Source organism: Topomyia yanbarensis, chromosome 1, assembly GCF_030247195.1.
Source record: "Topomyia yanbarensis strain Yona2022 chromosome 1, ASM3024719v1, whole genome shotgun sequence".
NCBI classification, from domain to species: Eukaryota; Metazoa; Arthropoda; class Insecta; order Diptera; family Culicidae; genus Topomyia; species Topomyia yanbarensis.
The window spans coordinates 204069177-204094077 of record NC_080670.1 but is presented as its reverse complement, the minus strand read 5'-3'; the positions used below and the strand labels follow the sequence as shown (position 1 = coordinate 204094077).

At 40.6% G+C, this 24901-nt stretch overlaps 2 protein-coding genes across 3 annotated transcripts in view; one reads left to right on the top strand and one right to left on the bottom strand.

Moving 5' to 3' along the window:
* LOC131688929 (uncharacterized) overlaps window positions 1-24901 on the top strand; it is a 74183-nt gene that overhangs the window by 26008 nt on the left and 23274 nt on the right. Inside the window, exon 1 of one of the 2 annotated variants that reach the window (XM_058973558.1) lies at window positions 22598-22721. The exons of the other annotated variant lie outside the window; for it this stretch is intronic. The gene's annotated coding sequence lies outside the window, so the exon portion shown is untranslated. Of the gene's footprint in view, window positions 1-22597; window positions 22722-24901 lie in introns of those variants that run through there. 2 annotated transcript variants of the gene reach the window in all.
* LOC131688920 (BTB/POZ domain-containing protein KCTD8) lies at window positions 10938-22136 on the bottom strand. The gene has a single exon (XM_058973545.1). The coding sequence runs from the start codon at window positions 21605-21607 to the stop codon at window positions 20921-20923; it is 687 nt and encodes a 228-aa protein (XP_058829528.1). The 5' UTR covers window positions 21608-22136; the 3' UTR covers window positions 10938-20920.

Genomic DNA, 24901 nt, shown 5'->3' with positions numbered 1-24901 from the left:
TCCGTCGAAAAGAACCAAGCTTACTTCTCTAGTTAATTGTAAAGGAGCGTTGCCGGAGCCGTCAACAAAACCGTTGCCTTCCTGCCATCACCAGCAGTAACAGCGCGCGGTAGAAGTAATTATTTATTTGTTTTGTTCGTTTATGCACGAAGATCTGAAATTTTAGTAGAAGCATCTAAGCCGCCCTGTCAGTAAGGGTCAGCGCGGACAGATGTATATAGAACCCAAATACTGGGCAAACTGTTGCAACTAGCTCTATGGAAACAAAATAGTTTCATAAATACGAGGTTTATAATACACGATTTCATGTGTCTGGTTACGATTTTTGTTAACAGAAAACTACCGAATCGTGATTTTTTTTTCGTGTTTCAACAAAATATCTAAACTGTAAAGGCTCTGAATCTACTATACAATGGTCAATTGTGCTCGTTTTACAAGGGTTCGACAAGATTCATTTCGATTCGAATGTTTTTGTCAGGTCTAGCATTAGATTGGAATGACGCTGACAGATAAATGGCAAACAAAATATTAAGAGGTCGAATCTTTATTTAAAGATTCAGCGATGTTGCGTAACGCCAGGCGTTGTGAGTGTTCTCACAAAAACAAATACTTGTTTCCAACATGCTATGCTAGAAATCAGTAGAGATCGGATATTCCTTCGTTGGTTTGCTTCGTCACTCATTCGTTCGATGCCGCGCAGTCATTCCATTAAAATTCAGTTACAAGCTGAATTTACATTCTGTGGCAGCTCTGAGTTGGACTATTGAGCAACAATGCGCCATGCTTACATAACGCAGTTCGCTATGCACCAGCAGTGAAGCTTTGGAGAAAAAGCAAAAGTAATTATTCATTTGTTTTGATTACTTTGTTCGGTTATGTACGAAGATCCGAAATTCTAGTTGAAGCATCTAGGCCGCCCTGTCAATAAGGGTCTTCCAGGCAGGTGTATGTATATAGAACCCAAATACTGGGTTATAAATACGAGTTTAATAATACACGATTTCATGAGTTTTGTCACGCCTGGCGGTGGGAGTGTCCACACAGGATCAAAATCTTGTTTTCATCTGTTTCTTATGCTAGAGATCGGCAGAGATCGGAAATATTAGAGAACTTAAAGCGTTTCCAAGAATGTGAAAGTGAAAAGACGACATGGCAAGGCACGTATTTCCGAATAACATGGGGAACGTGCCATTCGAGCCAATATATTTTTATTCCCGATTCTTTCATATGGTTCAGCAAGACTCTTTAAAAATTCGTTGAAGTCAGCCGAACCAAAACCTACTGGCCATCACGAGTGAATATTTATGTGTTTGTGCAACATGAGATCTGTTCTCTATAGTAGGAGCGGCTTTAAACAGTGTCTGTCCCGGAACGGGCGTCTGAAGCAGATATGCGCGGTACCTTGTCTTCTATACTAAAGATGCCAGACCTATGAAGAGTATCGCAACCCTTGTTAGGCGGCATGTCGAATAAACAATCAAACAACTCCGAAAGAATATACGAAAGCACACCCCCGAGACCCCTGAAAAGCGTGTAGCTCGCCAAACGAACATGTTTTGAAGGACGATCGTAATTTGATGCCTTGATGTCTTTGATGTCAGCACCTTTCGAGGACTGAAAGACTTCTAGTGGTGTATAAAATTCGCGCAAGAATGTCCAGCATAGTCGGTTTCAGACGTGAGAAAATCATGCGACCGTCAGCTTAAAATGTTGTCGAAGATTATACCCGAAGGATCAAAGTTCGATTATCGGTCGGCAAGTGAACTACCTGAATGGTTGGTTCGATACTGAGTACCAGACCAGAAGCTGAATGCTAGCAGCGGCTACATGTCTGAACAGGAAACGATATAGTGAGCAGAGGTGAACCGAGAAAAAATACCGTCGGCGTAAGAATCCCGGGCAAGACGAACTGGTACTCGCCGAGGCACAGGAAAGCTTTCCGTGGAATGGCCAGTTATGATTAACGACTGAAATGGGAATCTGTTGACAGATCGTACAGGAGTGGCTGCCAGGTCAAAGAAGCACTTTGAATTGCTATTGAAAGGACAAACGAGTAGAGAGGGCACAAACAGAATGAGGATCGGAGATGATGGACAAGCAGCGGATCCACCGAGTCAAAGTAGAGAGAGAGAGCCAAGGTCAGGCCGTTGAGAAGGACGGAATACCGATCGAACTTCTAAAAGTCGGGAGTGACTAGCTTTACGAAGCAATCCACTGCGTGATAGGTTCAGTGAACTGCACTATACTGAAGTAATTCTCGGTCGTTTCGGCGGATGAAATCTAGCAAGCCAGTATCAGCTCCTATAGGTGTTAACATGCAGCTTCAGAGGCCGAAAGAGGATCAAATTCTAGATTAGCCTATCACGAATTGACTGATCTATGCGGTTGTGTCGTTCCAATGTAGCCCACCGTAAGAGTATTAGACGCACCTGTAGACACTACTGCGGTGTCTCACCAGGAACGTCGCGGTACGTTTTAATATACTGTCAACAGAAGGTAGGCAATCGGTACTGATGATGGCAACTCTGTTCCTGGGTATGCATTCAAGAAGATACGTGGAGCTATTACATCATCAAATGGCTTGCTCCAGTCATCTTCAAGAAGCATTGCTTGACCTTGGGCATTTGTTAGTTATTGTTGGGATCTATCTGATCACTATCTCTGGTACTATACCCACCCCAATTCTCATACGACGAACTAGCTTGAAGTGTCATATTCGATACAGAAAGGTTCACAGCGAATGTCTTCCTAACTGGTCTCTTGAGTTAATTCCAATTGAGTATTGTACGGAGGCTGAAGCTCCAAGATCACTCGTTCCAGCAGACCAAGCTTCAAAAGACCTATCTACATCTTAGAGGTATCGAATGCGCCCAATTGCCAAGGCACGACAGAAAATTCATCGAAGCAGTCCTGTCACACAAGTGCATGTTAATTCTAAGAAGTTCGGCAACTGAGCTGCTTGATGAGCTGCACCAGATCTGATCTTATAAAGAAGGCAGCAATGGCTACACAACTAGAATCTTAGGAAAACAAAAGAATCTCTTAAGAGACCTGTGCGAAGAGTTCACGGTGGGTTTGAAACCGGCCATTGTGCCCAAACAGCTATCCCCTGGCGCTGAACAGAAGCCAAGAAAGCAGGTCTTCGAGAACGAGTGAACGTACTGTCAGCAGTGTACGCCCACCAAATTACACAAGAGGAGGTGGAGTCGACGAATAATGATCGCTTATGGTATTATACTAGGGATCGCGAGAAACCCTAAGAACCAAGTGAAAATGCATCTGATGTGAGAAGATGCTGCACGTGCAAATGGTGTTTCACTCAATGATACGCTCCTGAAGGGGCTAGATATATTGAGGCCACTATTCGCAGTTCTGATGCGGCTCCGTAATTCGTGGGAGATTCGAGAGATGTTTGTTCCTCCAAATCCAGATCACTTTGCAGGATAACTAGTCGCAGAGGTTAGTTTATCGGGAGCAACCGGAACAGTCATCGCACAGGACGATCACAATTCTCAAAGGCTACCGAAGTTATGATCAAGTCTCATTACCTTGACTACTACCTGGATAGTGTATACACGATCCATAAATCGGTTCAACACGTGATAAAAGTGAAGTCCATACATGCTCAAGCAAGATTTGACATTCGGAACTTCTCGTCGAATTCCTCTGAGGTACGATGCTACGATCGAGCGTGTTGAGAACATTCTAGGGAGGGTTTCGGAAACTCGCGGTAGATGATTATCACTGTCGACACCATTTCATCATCCGTGGCAAAATCCTGATCGGGTTCTCAAACTGATTTCCTAAGTTGCGAGCGACAGCTTCCTTTGCCGAGAGCAACGAAACTGTTCCGAAAAGAAACCGAATAAGAGCCGCTGACTAGTGATGAGTGACAGTAGGTGCAGGTATTGCTGAAAGATCACGAGGATCTTCGGCAGCAGTTATCACTGACCTTCCAAACACCAGAACCATAAAACGGCGTTCAATGAGATTCTTCAGCGGTTTCGTATGCAAAAGCTAAGCATTTTGAAACAAAGTTTTGTTAGAAGCTGGCACTACTGCAGGTGCTGGAAGGTAACACGATGATTGGACCACTTTTGTAGGTTTGTTTGAAAATTCCCGTATACGGGTGTTTAGATACATCGTTGACGACTATTTAGGCCCAATCCAAAAAAAAAAAAGCACGGTCGCAGTTTGGTGAAGCACTGGGTCGCACTCTTCACGTGTCCCACTATGAGAGAGTCGTTCATCTAGATATAGTCAACTCACACCGGATTCGCAGTATTGATTTTGCCTTTAGAAATGAGCTGGTACTAAATCGTTATGAAAACAAAACATTTTGCACTGCAAAAGCTGCTTGAAGTTAGTTATTTCGTGATGAAAACAAACCAAACTCCGTTCACTTGACTTTGCATCTGTGATTGTAAATCAGCTGTCAAAAATTTTAATTCTATGGTGCATTCGTAGCACTCGTAAGCGTAGCTTGCTTGATCAAAAAAGCATGCGGTGAGGTATGGAATTGTCATCCTTGAAAAATCCACAGGCTTATTTTTCAATATGTCCTATCTACAAATAAGAATTATTCGGTCGCTTTCACTTTTATTCCGTTTATTTTTCGATTCTTTGCATGGTAGCTAGTTAAGTTAGCTGTTTTTTTTTGTTTACAGCAAAAATCGGAAACATTTAAGATGTAGTCGATGGAGCAAAAGTCTCTTTGGGGTGCAACGGAACGAATGACAAAACGAAAACCTAACCAAATTCCGAAATAGTCCGGTCGTTTAAAGTAGATTTCTAATCGGCAAATGCAATATGAAACAGACGCGATGTTGGACACTTTAATCCTAAAATAGACTTCATTTCGTAAAAAAACAATCGTGAGCGTAAGGCTTATCGTTAGAAGAACAATTCGTTCCATTCTCGGAAAATCGAAACCATTTCCCAGTGAATTATAAGCTTAATTCCTTTACCCAACCCTACTGCAAGAGTGGAATTTTTAGCCATTTCTCAGTTTTTCTCGTGAAACAGACTCGACAGAAACTGTCGTCGTCGTCGGCTAGGTTACTTTTGCGCCTTCCATCTGTAGAACTGGAATGCCGTCGAAAACCAAACGCATCAGCGGCCCGCTGGAATTTAATCCGCTTGGCAGACATTCTGCCATGCTGACCGGAAACTTCCTTCAACTCGACTCTGTCGGAGACGGAGATGGAAAACAGTTACAGAGTACGTGTTGCGTGGTGGTCGTGTCCGTGACGATGGTTTTTAGTTCGAGCGGCTGTATAGTCTACTCGGATTAAGAGACGTGGATACCGAAAGAGGCCTAACGCGATGGCGGCGGCGGTGGTGGTTCATTTATGTGTTTTTGCTGTTTTTCTGACATGTCACATTTTCAAGATGGCGGAGGTCATATTTTGGTGCTTTTTTCCCACGAAAAGAGTCAGTTTGGTGTTTTCGGTGTGGGATTTTAAGCCTGTGTTTACTGTTCAGGGGGGGGGGGGGAAGATAGGTGTCATCAAGTGAAAGTTTGCTTTTAGCGCTCTAATGGGTATTTATGGTTCATTAGCGGGAGCGGGAGTGTTTTCGTTTTTTGATGTTTTTGCGTGGTTTGGGTTTTGTTAGAGGGATCCCAGAAGCGTGTTTTAAGAGGGGTCTCTTTTACAATTTTGTAAGAGCCAATCAAGTTGTGTGTGGTTGGTTGTTTACAGCGGCGTGAAATTACGTGTTGGTTTATGGAGCACTTAATACTGTTTCGATTGTTAGGTTCGGTAAGCGCAATTCTAGGAGCCCTGCCCTTTGCTTCACTGATTCATTAACAATACATTTTCCAAAGAAGTTAAGTTGATTATGTGAGAGAAAGAGAATTTGAATAATAGACAACAATATAAATATTTTTAGTAGATCCTAAATATTGTGGAAGTTACAGTGAATACCCGTTTTTATCGCACTTTCTCGTCGTTTTAAAAACACAATTTTTCGAGAATTTTTTTTCTTCTGATGGACAACTAAAATATCTAAATACTCAATCTTCTTCACGATTGTATCAACAAAGCTCGGTGGGTATAGTTTGCTGTTGAATAGTCGAGAAATGATACATTTCCTCAAACTGATTGTACCTTTTGATAAAAACCTATACGGACAGATATAGTTAGAAACGTGTATGTGTGTGTATTGAAGAATGCATCGATTTCGACGGAACGGACCGGTTTGTATTTTTTTCTTTCATCCAGGCTAGATTCCAATCACGGTATGATCCAATCAACTGATTTGAGTTCACCTTCTTCCTATTAAACTCTAAACGATCGGTCCAATAACGGTACGCATCACCTCAAGGGGCTACGAAAGTTATGCGACCGCCATTGGCAAAGGACGCATCTATTCCTCGTCTTTCCACTTTCGAAGTTTTTCGAATCATTCGAGTTGATCTGTGTGTGTGTGTGTGAGTGTGGCAAGGCAATCTAGCCCGAAGCATTTTCGACGGAAACAACTTGGCATCTGATGAGATGGAGTCTTTTTGGCACAAGAGTCACTGCAATATATTCAAAAAATCTACTTCAATTCCAGTAACCAAACCTCTTCTTATCCAGGTGGGATAAGAAAATGGCATATAGGTACACGAGCTCGAGCCTACTTTGATGCCTTTGATTCTAACCCGCCCTGGCAAAGTAATCAAAAATATATAACAGATAAGTGGATCCAAAAAATGAATTTTACGTCGCCTGCTACGTTTTTTGCCATTTGTCGTAAGTTAACCCAACCCAAAAATAGGTGTTTTCTTTTTTTTGCTTTTCTACGTTCACCTTTATCAGCGAGAAGACCCTCCAAATGAGAGGTTTTTTCTAATGGACCTGCTTGTCTTCAGGATTCGGGACAGAGAACTTGACCCTCGTTTCGTTGTGGGAGGAGGAAGTCAAACGTGACAACGGAAGGAAAAATCAATATCGGGGAAAGTTTCACGGGAGCGGGAACAAGATGATGTGCTTGAGTGAAGGAACAAATCTGTTTTTTGAAAAGGGCCAATAAGCATACTGTCAAAATTCACTTTGAGAGGAAATTCTGGACAGACCATTAGTCGCCGACTATAAATCAGAACAGCGGATGAAAGAGAAAACTTTTCTCTTTCATAAAATGTTAAATTCTCGGCGAGTTACGGGTTGTCCGGAATTTCAAAGTGAATTTTGACAGTATTGGCCGTTTGCAAAAAACACGCGAGAAATCAGAAGGTAACGAGGGGCACGGTTTACTAGCAGTCTTTTGAGATTTACTGTGTGCGGTGGAACTAGTAGTGACGGGAGTAGTAATAGTAGGAAAAGCAATTAGGGTAATGCGATTCTATTCCTGGGATAAATGTGACCCCGATTGGCAGGGGAGGTGTTTCGATATCGACTGAAGTAGCTTATTGGTACGTGAAATATGTTTTTCTTGTACGGAAGTAGACTTTTAATCCGATGCTTTCCTGAGTTGATTAAAACACTGTTTTTTACATTACGAAATGTTGCTGAACGATGCCCTTTTGAAAAGTTTATGAAATCTGAACGACTTAGGCTGGGAACCGATTGGCGATTTTTACGATGCTAAATTTCTCCCAAAGAAGAAAATTTGGATCTTTTTGATCACATTCTCGTTTGATTATCATACAGCCAATCAGTCGGCCATGACAAGATTCATAGGCATTTAACACATCGGTTGCTTTCAAACTGCTGTTCAGTTCATGGCTCTTCATTCATCGTTGCTTTCAAATGAGTTGCAGTTGATATTCAATCTACTTCGTTTGCTCGTGTCAAATGAAAAAAATTCCGCTATCAATTGACCCAGTGAACACCCGTCAAATGAGATTCGGGTAAACAGTCGAAATTGTCCAAGGTCAAGGGTATTTGGTGATAGATGATGGATATTGATGATTAAAGCCATTTTCAAGTACAAGATAACGGCAAAAATGTTGCTGTCGGTATATGACGGAAATTGATGATTGAGGCCATTTTGAGATTCAAGATGACGGCTTCCGGCTATCACAAAACAGCGAGAACTACTATCAATATGGGTATCATTTGAAATGGGCTGATCAGTTAATGACGAAAACTGATGATTGAGGCCAGTTTGTAATCGAAGATGGCGGCTTCCGGTTACCACAGAACAGTGAAAAACATCATCAATATGGGTCAATCAATATTGTTTATTGCTTTGAAAGTTGGATTTTCGATGCACTTCGCTACCACAGTTTTTCCATGGTTGCCAAATGAAATTAATTTTTTCGATCAAATATATTATAAAAACCTCGAGACCGGCAGCCATGCTATCCTAACAACTAGTAAAAGTAAGAAGAAGTCGGTTTTTGACACGTTTCAATGTCAAAAATTTGTCAGGTCAAAGGAGATGCACTTTTGATCACACTTTTGATTCATCACACTTTCAAACTGTGCAGTTCGATTTGGTGTGAACTGTGCAATATGGGTATCATTGGAAAGGTTATGATCGGCGGATGGCAAAAATTTATTATTCAACATGGCGGCTTGCGGTTACCACAAAACAGTGGGAACTACCATCAATATGGGTATCATTTGGAAGGGGCTGTTCAGTTGAGGCCATTTTGTAATTCAAGATGGCGATTTCCAGTTGCTACAAGACAGTGAAAAATATCATCAATATGGGTATTATTTGAAGACGGGTGGTCAGTAGATGACGAAAATTTATGATTGAGGCCATTTTGAAATCCAAGATTGCGGCTTCGTACGAAAAATTGCTCCGTCGTAATGTAGAATAAAGGCTATCTACTAAACAATACCTTTCAATTGACACCCGTATTGACGATTTTTAGAGTTCTCTGGCTACCGGAAGCCCTCCTTTTGGGCTTCAAAATGGGAAATGTCACCCATTTCCGACATGTACTGACAACCCCTTTCAACTGACATCAATACTGAGGAAGCTTTTTGCTGTTTTGTGGCACCAATAAACCGTCACCCTGAATTTCAAAACAGTGTTAATCATCAATTTCCTTTATCCAATGACCATCACCTGTCAAATGACACCCACATTGATGATAATTTGTGATAATTTAATTTTTATAGCCGCCATCTTGGATTTCAAAACGAAGTCATCTATTTTCGTCGTCTTCTGACAACTTCTTTTCAAATGACACCCATATTGTCGATGGATTTTTTAATTGAACCCAATGCTTTTTGTACAAGACTGCACCTTACCATACCCGGAATTGTAGTTTCGGATTCGTCTCATCAGTAACTAACATTAGACTTTGGGTCAGTTAGTCGATAAATCTTAACTAGCACCAAAATTGGCACCAGTTAGAAGTTAAATCAAAAAGATCAAACGTCCCTGTCTGACGACTACACAACTAATTTGTTCCGAGAACAGAAGTTTTTGTTCGCAGATGATAATACAGAAATTGTCTTTTGATTCGAGGACCACACTTCTGTACTTGGTTATCCAAGACATCACTCAAACCCAACCAATTGTTTAGGCGCCATGCAAGACGTAGATATAGCGTCTAACTAGAGCTAATTTTGTTGCTAGTGTGTCGACTAATGCGTCTCAAGTCTGGTGCTGACAATCGGAAACGTAAAAAATACAACTCGTTCAAAGTGCAAAGGCAATCTTAAATTTGCATCTTCTACTGACTGTCACCTTTCATATGACACCCATATTGATGATAGTTATCGCTGTTTTGTGAAAACCGGAATTTTCCTTTACAGAATGGCACCAATCGCTGATTTTCATCACCTACTGACGCCACTTTCCATATGACATCCATATCGGATGGCAGTTTTCACTGTTTTGTGATAACCGGAAGACGCCATTTCGGGGTTTCAAAATGATACCAATCATCGATTAACATCACCTACTAATTGCCACCTTTCGCTTTTCAATTAACACCCATATTGATGATAGTTTTACTGTTTGGTGATAATCGTAACCCGTCACCTTGGTTTTCAAAATGGCATCAATCATTAAAGCAACCTAAAAAATTAATTCACATCCTGAATTAAAGATTACTTCTACCTGTATTTATTATCTTGTTTTCAATGTGGTTCATTTGAAGGTTTCTCTTCCATAAGCTGAGATAGTACTGAGAACCATAAGCTGAGATAGTGTCTTCAATTGAAAGTAAACAGGTAAAAAGTCCAATGACTAAAAGCTGTTATTCAATTGACAGTGAACTCTGAATGACTGATATACTGACGATATGCTTATAATCATATTTTGTATATCGTGCTCTGTTTGTGAATCTGGGAATTAATGAATCATATAGTTTTTTCAACATGTCAGATGTGCCTCAAGCAAGCAAGCTAGGAACTTTGCTGTTTTCGCTGTTCTTCACTGACGTTGACTCGCATATTTCCAGCCTCGTGAATACCGTTTGTTGCCTGAAGCTGCCACTAAACGCCAGTAGTGTTAGCTACGTTTCAAATGTTTAAGGTCTGTTCACACGAACAGTAAAATATAGTTTATCAGTGGCTTTTGAAATAATTTTCTTGCATTGCTTTTGCCCGAATTAATCCGAAGGCTTCTACCAGCTGACCACCAGTTAGACACATCAAAATAAAGTTTATTTGTATTCGACAAATTTCGAATCGAGTTAACAACGTTGGCTCGTAGTAATGTGAACGTTGTTTAAAGCGCGTTCGCTGTCATTTTTGGCAACTAGCTGAGCCAGGAAGTCAGCTGTTGGCTTCATTTGTCAAAGAAACGTCAAAACATTCACTCTCTTGCTTATTTTCTATGTATGTACAGATCGTACACACCAAACTTTGGTTGTCGATTTCAGCAAAAATTTGCTGAATTTTCATCAGCTGAAAGTTTCAGCAATGCAAGATGCCGAAAAATCGGCAATTTAAATTGAAACTGATTGACAGATTCGCTTTGCTGAAAATTCAGTAAGTCAAATTGACAGCGCAATTTCCGGATTTACAGCAATCCAACCCGGACTACTGAGAATCCGGCAATTGCGCTGTCAATTTGACAATTTGAATTACTAAATTTTCAGCAAAACGAATCTGTCAAACAAGTTCAATTCAAATTGCTGATTTTTCGGCAACTTGTATTGATAGATAGATCAATTAACGGAAGCGAAAATAAATAATGAGAATTTCATTGATAGATACACCTATTTGAAAAAGTATTCGAGATATATCTAAATGAGGAATTTTGACAGTTCGATAATGTACTAATCCAAGACGGGTACAGGTGGGCACATTTTTTTTCTATGCAGGTGGAGGATATGAAGAAGAAAAACATAAACAAAAGACGTTGTGGGCTTCCTCTGTTGCCATAAGTTTTGTTTCGGTTTGGCCATAATTATGTTTTATCGGTATTTTCGGGATAAATAGAAGATCCGAGGTGAAGCTCGGCCCTTTTCTCTTTTTTCATCGTATGCCACAGAATCAAGATACTCGTCCGGATGTTTATGTTTACTTCCAAGGCCCCGGACGCCATGTTTAATTTTTTCGCAAGTATAAAACTAATCCACTCAAAAGCGTCAAATGTTTCCACCTTTTTTTCTCTTCATCTAGGTAGTAATACATGTGTAGTTGAGTTAATGCGAGATTGTGTGCGTGTTCTACTTCGTTCTACAGGCAGGGATGCCATTATGCCAGATTTATTTGACACAGCCAGAGGTTTTGGCAGCTTCCAGACAAAAAGACCCGATTTGTAGGTTTTAGAAGCAGCTACATACACATTTTGGAAATTTGGGTAATAATGTCCCAAATTTTACAAAAAATTGATTGATGCACATTCTATGAAAACTAAAATATATGCCAAATTTCGATGACTTTGAGGTCGCTATCAAGTGCCAGATTTCGCCAGATATTTTTAGTTGAACTGCCAACCCTGTCTACAGGCAAAGGAGACATTTTTCTGTACAAGAGTGTAATAGTAATCGTTTCTCACTAGTGTTTAGTATAAATTTGTTCAAATTGTGAACAACTAGAAAGAAAATAATTTATCTGTTTGCAAATATTTCCTCCGGCCTACTACAATCACTCTTCAAACCTTCTTTGACGTTTGCTCGCTGGCTTCCTGTGTCGTTTTGCCGTAACCAAGACAACGAGATGTTTGTTGATTGCAAAAGTGTATCAGTTTGGAAACCTTCAACCAGATATCGTCCACCGTATTGGTGTGCCTGCTCTAGCTCTTTGAACCGGATTCCCATCCAACGAATCTCATCTATCGTCTTCCCGAGCCCCAATTCAATTGAAAAAAGCCGGTAATTGTTTAGATATTCCTCTCAATTTGGTATACACAAGGTCCGTAGCACATTGTCTGAATTTATAATCATCTCATTTTTCATCATTTAAACAACCCCGGTAGCTTCCCGTAACGTCTGACGGGGTCGCTAAGGAAGAAGGTGGTTCCATTTCGGCCAAAGCTTATCGAAGGTGGAAGGGTGAAACTGAACGAAATAGAGCATTCCCAACGAATCGAATTCCTTTTTTCGCTTATTTTTCATTGAAAGAGTTCAAAATTATAACATCACTTTCGCAAGAGTGAATGTTTTATTAGTGTCTACGATTTATTAAAATTGTTCAAAAATTGAGTTGTAACTTTAATGCAAATGGCCTTCCGCTGGCTAGCAACTTTCCCCGATGAACGCTAACAGAAGGCAAACGGGAGGTGTTTTGAACTCGCAAAACGCAAAAAAATTAATTTTGTTCATGCAGAATTGTCTCTAGAAATATTTAAAGGTTTATCGATAAAAAATAATAAATTCTATGCGAGAAGGACCTATTGCTACACCGAAAAAGCACGGAGCGCAAAATGTTAATAACAAGTACTGTAGTGTAGCCATCATGGAATGGAGCATCCCCCCGGGGCCGAAACGTGCGAAAATTATCGCCCGCCTCGAGGAGGAAGAAATTAGTATTCCGTTTGCGAAAGTGATTACTTTCATCCGTCAAGTTTAATTTTAATCAGGAATTTCGGACGATATTGGAAGCGATGGAAAAATAAAGAAAAACCGATTTCTTCAAGTGGCTCTTCGTGATAGACGCCTACTGAGAAGTTTTGTAAAGTGGCTTCCGATTCGTCGAATATGGGTTCCATGATATGAATTGATCGGTTGGATGTCGTCCAACGTTGGATCAATAAAGGTCCGAAGGATTGTGTTGAGATATTTTTATTTTGGGGGGAAGCAGTTTTCACGTTTCGAAAAGCAAAGCAAGCTTTGCCATAGAAACCCTACAGTCAAATTAAAGGGAAGTTATCAATTACGAATTTCTGGACTCCATTTTGATAAGATTTTTTTTTCAAATACGTTCACAATTGCAGTAGTTTATACCCGAGATGAGACTCGCTAAGTGACAAGTTCACCAAAAATCATCTAGACATTGCTCTAATACAGGAGCCTTGGGCACAATTTTTTTGTTTAAATTCCTCAGCTTACAAGTTAGTATATTCTAAAGACCAACCAGCTCCAAAGGCCGCAGCTTTAATAAACTGAGTAATAAAATTCTCTCCAATTTCGGGATTCATTCAATGCAAGATGGAGAAAAAAGTGGGAACATTTGACACTTTTGAGTGTATTAGTTTTATTACTTGCAAAAAATAAGCATGGCGGCCGGGGCCCCCTGAAGTAAACATAAACATCCGAACGAGCATCCTGATTCTTTGGCGCACGACGAAAAGTGAGAAAAGGCCGAGCTTCACCTCGGATCTACCGATTAGAACACTTAGGGACACTTTTTACCCCGAAAAAAACCGATTAAATTAACTATGGCCGAACCGAAACAAAACTTACGGCAACAGAAAGGCCCACTACGTCATTTGTTTGTGCTTTTCTTTTTCATATTCTCTTGTTTTCTCGGCTTCATCAAAGAAAAATGTCAACCGCACTCACACACAGAAAAAAAATGTTCACACCTTTATCCGTCTTGCATTCAACGAGACGTCATTGCAATAACAGTAGAGGCCTCGACTGGTAGGGGCAAGCAGGAGATTGTAATCACATCTGTTTACTTCCCTGGCGATACGGATGGATACAGCTCCATCTTTTGAAATCGATTCATTTATAAAGTACTGCAAAAACATAATAAATCGTTCATCATTGGATATGATGTCAATGCACATCACACAGTATGGGCTAGCACGGATATAAATACCAGAGGTGAGTACCTACTAGAATACCTTTCGTCAAATGATGTAGATGTATGTAACAAGGGAGATAAGCCTACATTTATGAACGCAGTTAGCAGCGAAGTACTGGACCTCAAGTTAAGGTGAAGATATGTGGAAGCCAGGAACGCACGCTTGTTGCTAGGCACCGACGCACTTGTTTACATTGAGAAAAAATGGAATTCGAAGTGAAAATTCAAACGCACAAATGAGAGTTTTCGGACATTTTCCCTCGGTCATCTGCACATTGGCAGAAAATTTGAAGTTTTGTTAATAAACGATTAAAGTTTCGCGAATGTTTTTGCAGTGGTGTTTGATTTTAGTGCATTTGAAGAAGTGCACTGAAAATGAGAAGAAGAAAAATAGGAGTGTTTGGAAAAGGAACCCCAAGTAGAGAGGGATGATATTTTCGCACAAAATAAGGGCTACAGATAGAATTCCGTCAAAAACTCGGGTTGGTTGTATAGGAAAGTGTTCTAGCTTCCTCAAATAGCAGTTTCGTGGTACACCGGCAAGGTTAGTGTATTGAAAAACGTATTTTTTGATTTGCTCATGTCAGATACATGGTTAGGCAGGGGAGACGGGTGTGGCTCGCTTGTATAATGTCCTTAAGCAGCACTCAAATAATGGAAATTATAAAGGGTTAGCACGTTTCTAACGAACCTAGTCTGTCGAATCACAGACACGAAATTGAAGCCAAAACACCGACAGTACAAAAATACAGCGAGCACTAAACAGTACAGCGAAACAACACGAAAAATACTAATTTGATTCCGTACACTTCACCCTAAGCACTTTGCGAGTCGGAAATTCATCATTTTCGCACCATGAATTAAGTGGAAGTTACACTGACAACAGACAGGCAACCCCGAGACGATATTGAATATTGCCAGCAAATCGCAAAATTCGAACAGAAGGTGTAGCTGTAGGCAGCCATTTCCGAGAAGTGTTTCAGTGCCTTTCTCTGCCGTCTAAACAAAGCTAAAGCGATCGATGCGCGTATGTTTATACCGATAAATTGAAGCATTTCGTCGAAAAATGGCACGCTCGTGAAGAAGTTATGTTTTGGTGGGATCCTTCAAGCTGCCACCATGCGACAAAACGATGCATTGGCTGAATAGACAAACAATGCCATTGATGTCGTGCCTATTAAGGCTGTGAATTTTTATTTGGCGATTTTTTTAAACTTTTAGTTAAAATTTGACAGTTTGAAAGTTATTTTCTCTCGAATGGCAAAATTTAACCAAGAGAGCAAACCATTTCGAAAGTTGACATTTCGATAGTTATTAGGATTAACAAATGACAGCTGCGATGACCTCAAATTGGTATAGGTGTGAACATTTTTCGATATTTTTAAATCAGTTTTTTTTGTTATTACGTTAAGTATGAAAGCTATAGCCTCGAAACGTAAACATCCACATCATGGAATAACCCAAACAAAGCTTGACACAACACATTATCGTTTTTATCTTTATCCCTTAATTTTGAATTAAAAAATATTGACAACCTCGATTAGGTACAGAAAATGTTTCCACCTTTTTATTCTGCACCATGTACAAAATTTTAACTATCGAGGTGTCAAATTCCACTATCGCTCTATCAATTTTAATCATGTTCCAGAGCAGGGGTATTTTGCAAATAACTTCCGAAGTGTCCAAAAGTTAAAAATTTCGCCAAATGGTTCCCAGCCTAAAGCTATTGGTAAAACCTTAGATAGAGAGAGAAAGAGAAAACTGTGCGCACGAAATGTAAACATCAACACTTTTCATGAAGCAAAAATACTTGCGATAGTCAAAATTAATCAGGCAGGCGCTTAACCCATTCATGCCCATGTTGTTTGGGAACAACTACGTTTTTAAACAGCTATAACTTCTGATTGAGGCAAGATTTGCTCACAAAAACAAGTAATGCTAACAAATGTGACTATTGCCTTTCAGTTGAGTAATAACAGTTACAAGGATCAGCTCTAGAACTGAAGTTATTGCAAACAATCTATTTTGATTCCGATGGAGCAGTGCTGCCAGGGACAGTTTATGTTGACGACGGAAAATGAATTTTACATATATCTTCGTTATGTTGCAATATTATTAAAAACTGATAAAACCTATCAATTTGGATTGTCTTTGGCTAAGTTTTTCATGCAATTGGACTATTGTAAATATTCTAGGAGAACTGTATTGAGCATTGGAAGGTAAAAATTCAGCAGCTTCCACCCTGTCAAAAAAAATGCGGACGAACATGGTCAGGCGATTTAAACAGTTTGACGTTTAACTCAACTCGCCTGTGCTAATTGCCCCTAGGAACAAATGCAATTTGCGAATGCGATTTAAAGGCAATTTCAATACTTAGACAAATTTTCTGGCGGCTGAAAAGGACTTGGTTGATTTTGCGTTTTTCAAACATGGCGGTTCATGTTTGGCTTAAGCTTAAAATAGTTTTTTTTTAAACGATTGGCGTGTTCTCGCTTGTATTTTGTTTGTCTAGTGCACTTCATTTAGCCAACGAATGTGGAAAATTGTGGAATCGTGTGTAAATATAGTGGAACAAGATATCTGACCTAAACTCTTAATAAAAGTCAGATTGTGATAAGTTTTGGTGGCAATGTCAATTTTACTATTGATTCTTCCTATAGTTTGGTGGTGATTACCTAGTGTAGTGATAACTTTATGTGAGTAGATAATGAATCCCAAATGTTGCATTTGAAATAGCCTCCTAATTGCCAGCAATTTGCTGGCAAATTGAAGGGCAATTAGCGCATTCGAGTTGGCAAATAGCCCCCCGTTAGCCAGCAACTTGCCCTTTTTGACTGGGCAGCACTTCGAGGAAAGCACCTATCTTTATGAAAAAGGCTTTTCAAGAAAAAAATGTTTTGTAAAAACCCTTCATGCATTAGAAAAAAGTTGGGCATGAAAGGGTTCAATGTATTCGGACGTACAATTAACACGGTTTCTGAATCTATTCTAAGCACTTTTGAATGCAAAGTACTTGATGAATTTTGAAAAGGTGGTAATGACGGATCTTCAACAATATGGCTGTTTTCGGAGCAGGACTAACGTGTACACGCCAAAATTTGATGTTTGACGCCATTTTGAAGACCATGATGGTGGCTTCCGGTTAAGCGCAATTCTTTAAAATATCATCAATATGGGTATTCTTAGAACGTGCTTGACGTGTTTAGTGAAAATTTAATTAACTTTAATAATATAGTAAATACCAGATTTGGTCTACCCCAGATTTTACCAGTTTTATGACTCAACTGTCACGGTTTTGTATTGACTCATATATTGATCTTTATTATGCATTCATCGAGCCCACTCCGCCCAATATCCATATTGATTGGGTTTTAGGAAATTCCGCTTAACCAGAAACTGCCATCTTAAGAATGGTGTCAAACATCGATATTTGGCGTTTACCAGTCAAAACCGTTCCAAAAATATCCACATTGATTGGGTTTTAGACAGTGGCGGATCCAAGGAGAGGGTCCTGGAGGTCCGGACCCCCTCCGAATTTTTTACATTGTTGAGAAATTTTAAATTAGTTTCAAGATTATATTAGTTTCGTTATTGTTATTGTTGAAGTGCGGGCCAAAATGGAATTTTCAAGAATTTCCACTGTTTCAATAATAACTTTGATCAACCTAGACAAAAAAAAATCAAAGAAACTTATTGTTCGGAAGCAAGAGTAAGACAATTTTTTTTCTCGATGGTTACTTTGTCATGGCTCGGAGTGACAGCTTCATTCTGGGTCACTATGTCATTCGCATTTTTTTTGAGTCTGCCCAGGTAACCAATAAGCATTCTAACGTAGCCTAATATCTGCTTTAGATCTACATAGGCAGTTCTAAAGAGCCGCTAAGCCAAATATTGTGATATAATGCCAGTTTTATGTCAGAAAAGGCGAAATATTGTGCTATTACTGTGCAGAGATTGACAGCCCGTTTTTGCGGTACTAATGCTATTATATAGCACCAGTGCACTAAAGTCATGCCATTAGAAAGCTTGAATTGGCTGTCATTTTCTGTAATGTGGTTTTGCAACGATTTTTAAATTTCCATTTCGGTATGATAAACAAAAAAGGAAAAATTTAAAAATACTGTTTGGAACCGTGACTTCCTTCTAATGCATTGTAATGAATATCCTTATCGAAGTTTCGTTCTTACACGATATGCATAATGTTTTTTGAAAATCAACTTTAGTAAGTCTTGAACAAAGGTACCTAGCCTCGTCCTTACGGCAAGTGCGCAACTCTTTCTGTGTAAGCTATATTGCATATGTTGTTAGCATTATATCGGCTTTATATTTGGCACTAAATGTACATGTAAAGCATACATGCTGTAAAGATCCTTCAAGCATGTACATATATCAGCTTTATATACGTATCGAAAGCAAACGACAATCCTATATTTCGGCTGTGCATGTATGCATTCATGATGCTAATATAGAGCTTGATTGCATTGTTAATGCTATAATTGAGTTTCAATGCAACATTAGTACAAATGTATAGTCAAAATTGTGCTATGGCTTAATGCTTATGGATACTTGGGTGGTTCTGTCTCCCAAGAAAATATTTATGAAAATGTAGACTTTTTGATAGAATACAACAGCGTGCTGCTAAATCCCTGCCAGGAGACCACTGATTTTACAAGGAGCTTTCATTATGCATCCAGAAGAATCATCTGATTGAATCTAGCTCTGCTCGACAACAGCAGACAGCAAAAGAGAGCCTGACAGGTTGAACAGTGGGGGTTCCTATGGGATGAGCGGTTTTTTTAGAGAAGCAAGATAATCTGGTTTTCGTCACTACCGTCGCTAGGGAGATTTCAGCAGAAAAATTTGTTTCTTCTGTCTTCCGGAAACAGAAGAAGCCATCCAATTTAACGGTGGTGCACCCGCGTCTGTAGCACAGCAAACGTCCAGTAATCTCAAGATGATGAAACAGTTGTCAGAACTGAAATGGGTAAAATCATTATTTATTTTCCATTTCCGTTTTGTTCAGTACGGAAAATTGTTGATTAATACAGTTTTTTGCGTGAATTATATATATATATATACCTATTATATAATTGTCCCATTTCAAATTCGCGAATATTTTTGAGGCTAGAGAAATATTTGAACTGGTATGCGCCATCTTGGATTTCAAAATGGCTTCAGACATCGATTTGCGTCATCTACTGTTCACCCTCATTCCAAAAATTCTCATTTTGAATTTATCTAAACCGGATGTCGCCATCCTAAGTTTCAAAATGGCTCTAGACATCGATTTCTGTCATGTACTCGTCAGCATCATTCCGAAAATACCCTTATTGTTGAGGTTATTTAGATTTTATCTAAACAGAAAGTCGCCACACTGGTTTTCTAAATGGCCTCAGACATCGATTTCCGTCATACACTCGTCAACCTTCATTCTGAAAATACCCAACTTTTATTAGCAAACAGTTTGCTTAGAATATGTTAAATTGTATACAACTTCATATTATACTGTGGGTATTAAAATTTTGTTACGAACTTTCGTGCAAAAAGAGTACGTTTTTTCGGATTCAATTCGTATTAAAGTTGCATATATCAAACAGGACGTAAAAAAGAGTTCGTAAATAGAGGTTTCAGTGTATTAAATTGAAGAGTAACTCTAATTTTGTTATTCATCGATTTGATCGAATTGTTGGATAAGGCGGAGGAATTGCAACAAGCGGGCAACCGCAGAATCAAACATTGCATTTTGCCTTCATTTCACAGCAAGGCGATCGAGTATTCGGATATTGAAGTTGAAACCGATCTTGCTACAGAGCATACTTGGTACAAAACTCGAAAGATATCGGTCAAAATTCTTCATAACCGGTGAGTTTAACGCTGTCTTAGAGAACAGCTCATGAAATGAAGAAGGATCAATTTTATTATTCATTCATCAAATATATTCATGGCTGCTTCTACAATGTTTTTTTTCTGTTCAATGATTATATTCTTTTTTTCCATCGAAGATAAAACTACGCATTTCATTGAAATAAATTTTAAAAATTCCAATTTCTGACCTCATTTCAAACATCCTGAAATGAATATGTTGCCGAAAAAAATCCCAACGTCTTCCCATTCTAGCTTTTCACTTTGTCAATCAATTTCTCTTCTTCATCATCATCATCATCGACACCAGCATCATCGTTAACCACATCAAAGATCGCTTCGGCAGTGTCACATTCCAAACACGAACAGTCCTATGATTGTGACGTGGGTCTCGAAACAAACATCCCCCCCGCCCCTCGAACGTACACAGACTGAGTGACGAAGGGTGTTCCATTTGTTCCGTCTCAGTGCTTCAAATTATTCCGTTCACCACTTCCGGGTCGTTTTGATTTTCCCCTCCCCTTCTCCCGTCACCAACCAAAACAAGAACCGTACGCTTCTCTTTGCAGCAACCGTTCCGGGAACGGGTCCCGACCAGCAATCGCGATAAAAGCGATAATGATGATGATGTGGCTCTTCGTTCGCCCGGGCCCCGTCGGGATTTTCAACCAGTCCACCCACTTTCTTCGTGCTATCTCGTTATAACGAACCGACCGTCGAAATCGATGCATGTCACGTTTGATGTAGTGATTTTTGTTTTATGCTCTAAATAGGTTCCTGCACTAAAACTAGTCAACCGAACGTGTCACAAAATCAGCACTATACCTTGGTTTCAATCCCTCGCTCGGTTGCATGATACCTAATAAAAGTAAAAACAGTTCCATCTGTCTGTCCCCTGCCCGATAACGCTTGATCTTCAACCGATTTCAAATGCACGCCAATCTCCGTCCTTCGGTTCTCACCCCCGCTTAATCACGGAGAAAAACAAACTCATTGTAGTGATTCCAGCGATTCTCCTCGGAATCAACTCCCGGTTTCAGGTTCTCATTCACCGATCCGGCCGTACCGGAACCACAGCTTCCGACACACCGGAAACCGTTATCCTGCAACATGTCGAACGCCTGCTCGATGAAAACGTGCTTCAGGAAAAACCGAGCCGTGTATCGATCCGGACCTCCGTGATCCGGATCGCGGGACTCGTTCAGCGTATCCCCGAATACCTCCCGACAGACCGCCACCCGTCCGTGAACCAACAGTCGGGTAATCTTCCGGAACTTAACATCAGCCAACCCGTCGCGACCGAACTGGAAGCTACCCCGGTAGCCGATCGTGATACAGCCCGGATCCTTGGTCACTGCCTCGATCATACCGCCCAACCGGTAGAACTCCGCCTCCTTCCGTAGCCGATCTCGCTCGCGGAATTCTGCAGGGATTCTAAACTTGGCCGGATCGCGCAGGTAATCCAACACATACCGAAACAACACTCCATCCCGGTCGATGAAGAACCGACCTTGACTATCCTTCGGTGCATCGTCGGCGCTTCCACTGAAAACTTCCCGCAACCAGGAACCCTCCTCCAGCTTCAAAGTATCCAAACTAGTCGCGTACAGGGTACCACCGACGTTCAACTCCACCACTGCCGGAAATTCACTCATCTTCTTTCTTTCGCTTCGGTCACTGGATCCTCAATTAGCAAATTAGCTCCGGTTTGAACTTCCTTTTTTTTTCGTTTCGTTTCGTTACTCACTGCACAAGTCACCTTGGCATAGCACTCTCTCACTATTCCCTTTCAAGGAATTGAATTGATTTTCCTTCTTCTTAGTTGAAAAAATGAAATCTTATCCAAAATCCGGTCTATTCCAATAATCTAGATTAAAATATCACTAATCGGATACAGTAACTTCCGTTTGCTCCCGTGTTTTATCTTCTTTCGGCGTCCGTACGTTTCCAATCCGTGGAAAATTCTTCCTACGACAAACACACGCCCAAAACGCGCACCAACGAACCGACCCCCCAATCCGTGTGTGTGTGTGGTCGGTGGTCCTTCGGAACAGGCAGCGGATGTGAAAAAAACAAAGTTCAGATCATGGACCCCGTCTGCAAATGAGTGCACCTTGACTCTGTACCAATCTGTACTGCTTCCACTCTGTTGCTTCCACGGTGAAGGACAAGTCCGTTCTCGTACCCGTACGCGATTGTAATGATGAAAATCGGAAAACTGGTCTCTGGTTGGGCGCCTTTTTCCCTTGTACTCTCTTTTATTGTTCTCAATCTCTCTCTTTCTCTACCTCTCTGATGGGAGCCTTTTTCGCTGCCGGAAATGAATCGTCTCTCTCCGATTATCCGCTGAAGATGATTTTCACCTCCATGCAACCAGTCAGCATCGCAGTAGGCAGGAAATTTCTCTCGCAGCAGCCCGTTTAACGGGCCGGTGGAATTTACTGCGCGGATGCTGGTCAGTGAGGGCAGATTTTACCGAAGGAAGGAACATTGCGATATAACTTCAAGCAGCGTATTAAATGGGTTCGTAAAATTGCCTTGTCATAAATAAAAAAATAAATAAACAGAGAGGATTGACATTCCATCGTATTCCGTACCTTTATCAACACCCTTTACCTTCATCGATATTTTTTTCACGAATCACCCAGTAGGCCACGACAAACTGTCAAATGTTAGAAACAGTTACGGGCGTCGCAAATTAAGTTTTACGATTTTTTTATATTTGTGAATAATTAAAAGATACGTGTTTCAATCAGGTGCAACGAATGAGTAAGTAAAACCGTCCAGATCTCTCTCTCGTGAAATCATTTCTGGTCCGACACCAAACGCGAACACCAACAACGACCTACCTCCACCTAAAATGTAACCTCCCCGGACGGGGGATACCCCGTTCATTTGCTGTAAGCATTATCGATCCTTTTACATTCTCTTTTAAGCGAATTAAACATGTTCTTCTCCCCTGGCCTCCTGACTTCTTCTGGCACAAATCGTGAGAAAATCTCACGCCGTTAAACGGACTGCTTGCTACTACATATTACTTCCTCATTTTCGCTGCTAAACGGCTATGGAAGTAGACCGACCAATGCAAAAGCAACTGATTGCTACCAGTGCAGTCCAGCCAGCCAGTCAGTTAGTCAGTCACCAAGGGCACAAAAAGTGCGCAGCATCATGACTCAAACTGCATGTCCATTGTCCGTACCACCTTCGGGTAGGTATGGTGAATTGATTTCGGATTTTCACAGCTCCGATGTCAGTCACAATCGTGGATCTGACGTTCGATTCAGCTCTACTCGGCATTCGTTGTCATCGGACCTAGTATCAATCAAGTCATGGTGTGCTGGGATCGTGACCGGGTCAGCCATTTTTCAAACGTTGAAATTGAATTTCCAGATGTAAATTTAATTCTAACACAATTCAACAATTTCGATTTCTAATGACGTGCGAATTATTTACACAGCTTTTCAAATTAAACCTTGAAAAGTGTGAAAATTATAGCACGTAACTGATCCAGCTCTCTTTATTTCTCCAACTTGCCACCCTCGTCCTAGACTCCTTTCGAAACGACCCATCGTTATAAGTTAAGCGGGGAATGAATTGAGCGTGACGTCGTTCATGGTATTTTATTTACATCACGCGTACTGATTTTCTTCGAGCACACTCCCCCCCAGGTGCGATGAGTTTCCGGAATGGTTCCCCACTCACCTGTGTCCAATGGGATTAGGTGTATCGCAAGCGATTCGCTTGAGTGCGATTATTATGATTACCCCCTCCCTACGAAACCGGGAGTTAGAAACTCTTTCCTGGTTGTTGTTGTAGTTGGTTTGCTTGGTGGGGGGCATGTAAAATGGTTATAAAATCTAGCGTTGGCATTTGCCCCGTTTATTTCTTTGATTGGTTTTTTACGCGAGTGAACCACCTTAGTAATGCTAAAGAAACGTTGTTCTTGTTCTTTTTCGGTATACCAAACTGGACCCAAACGCGTCTATGCGGGACTTAATTTTATTATTCTGAGCTGCGATCTAGTTTCCACATTTTATTTTAACAAACCCGTCAACCAGTTCAGTTTGACCGAACAAAGTGCTTGCTTGTGCTTGTCGTGGTTACAATTCATTTAAATAGTTGTTGTTACAAGCTATTTGACCAAACAACGCGCTTCGTGTCGTGATTTCGACCGGAATAGTGTCACTGCCGGTTCTCAGCACGTCCAAAAACGATCTTACTGCTCTTTGCATCTTTTCCATCGGTCTATTTCCGCTACGAGGCCAAACACCGAGTCCAGAGAGGTGACTCCCACTATCTGGACTAGATATCGACCCATCAACTCATGGACCGAGGACCAACGCCTTTATTTCCCTTCCGAAGGAAGGCGTGACCTCAGAATTTTTTCACCTCAGAAAAATCTCAACGACCTCGGCTGGGATTGAACGCAGACCAACTGGGCTGAGTGTCGCTCACGCTTACCATATTCAACCGTCGGCGCCGTTCCTCTTTGCATCAGAGGCGATAAACTCGACTGACAATGGAAGTTAGGAAGAATAAATCAATGTTATGTTTTAATTGCTACAAATTTCTACTGTATCGATATTTGCTCTTTTCGATCATGCCCAGATGAGCCTGTCTAGCTCTAGTTTTCCGTTGTAAGTTTATAACTGATTCGTTCTAGAATACCTGTCCGTACTTCACTTTTCACAGCGCACCTTTTTCTTAGTCTTCAATTTGCTGAAAATGTTCAACAAAAATCGATACAGTAGTATGTCAATATCAATGTCGATAAGCGCTTTGATCAATAATACAGGAACGAGCGTCGGAATGATCTAACATATAAAAAATCAGTCAGTCTGAAGCCATATAGAAAGATTAATAAACCGGGCCCGGCATCTGTATTAGCTAGTTTTGCATTTTAGAAGACGACGAGACCTATGTGAAAGAGGATTCAAAGCCCCTTCCAG

Coding starts and splice junctions, on each gene's coding strand:
- LOC131688920 (XM_058973545.1), bottom strand. CDS start 21,607: ATGAGTGAATTTCCGGCAGTGGTGGAGTTGAACGTCGGTGGTACCCTG.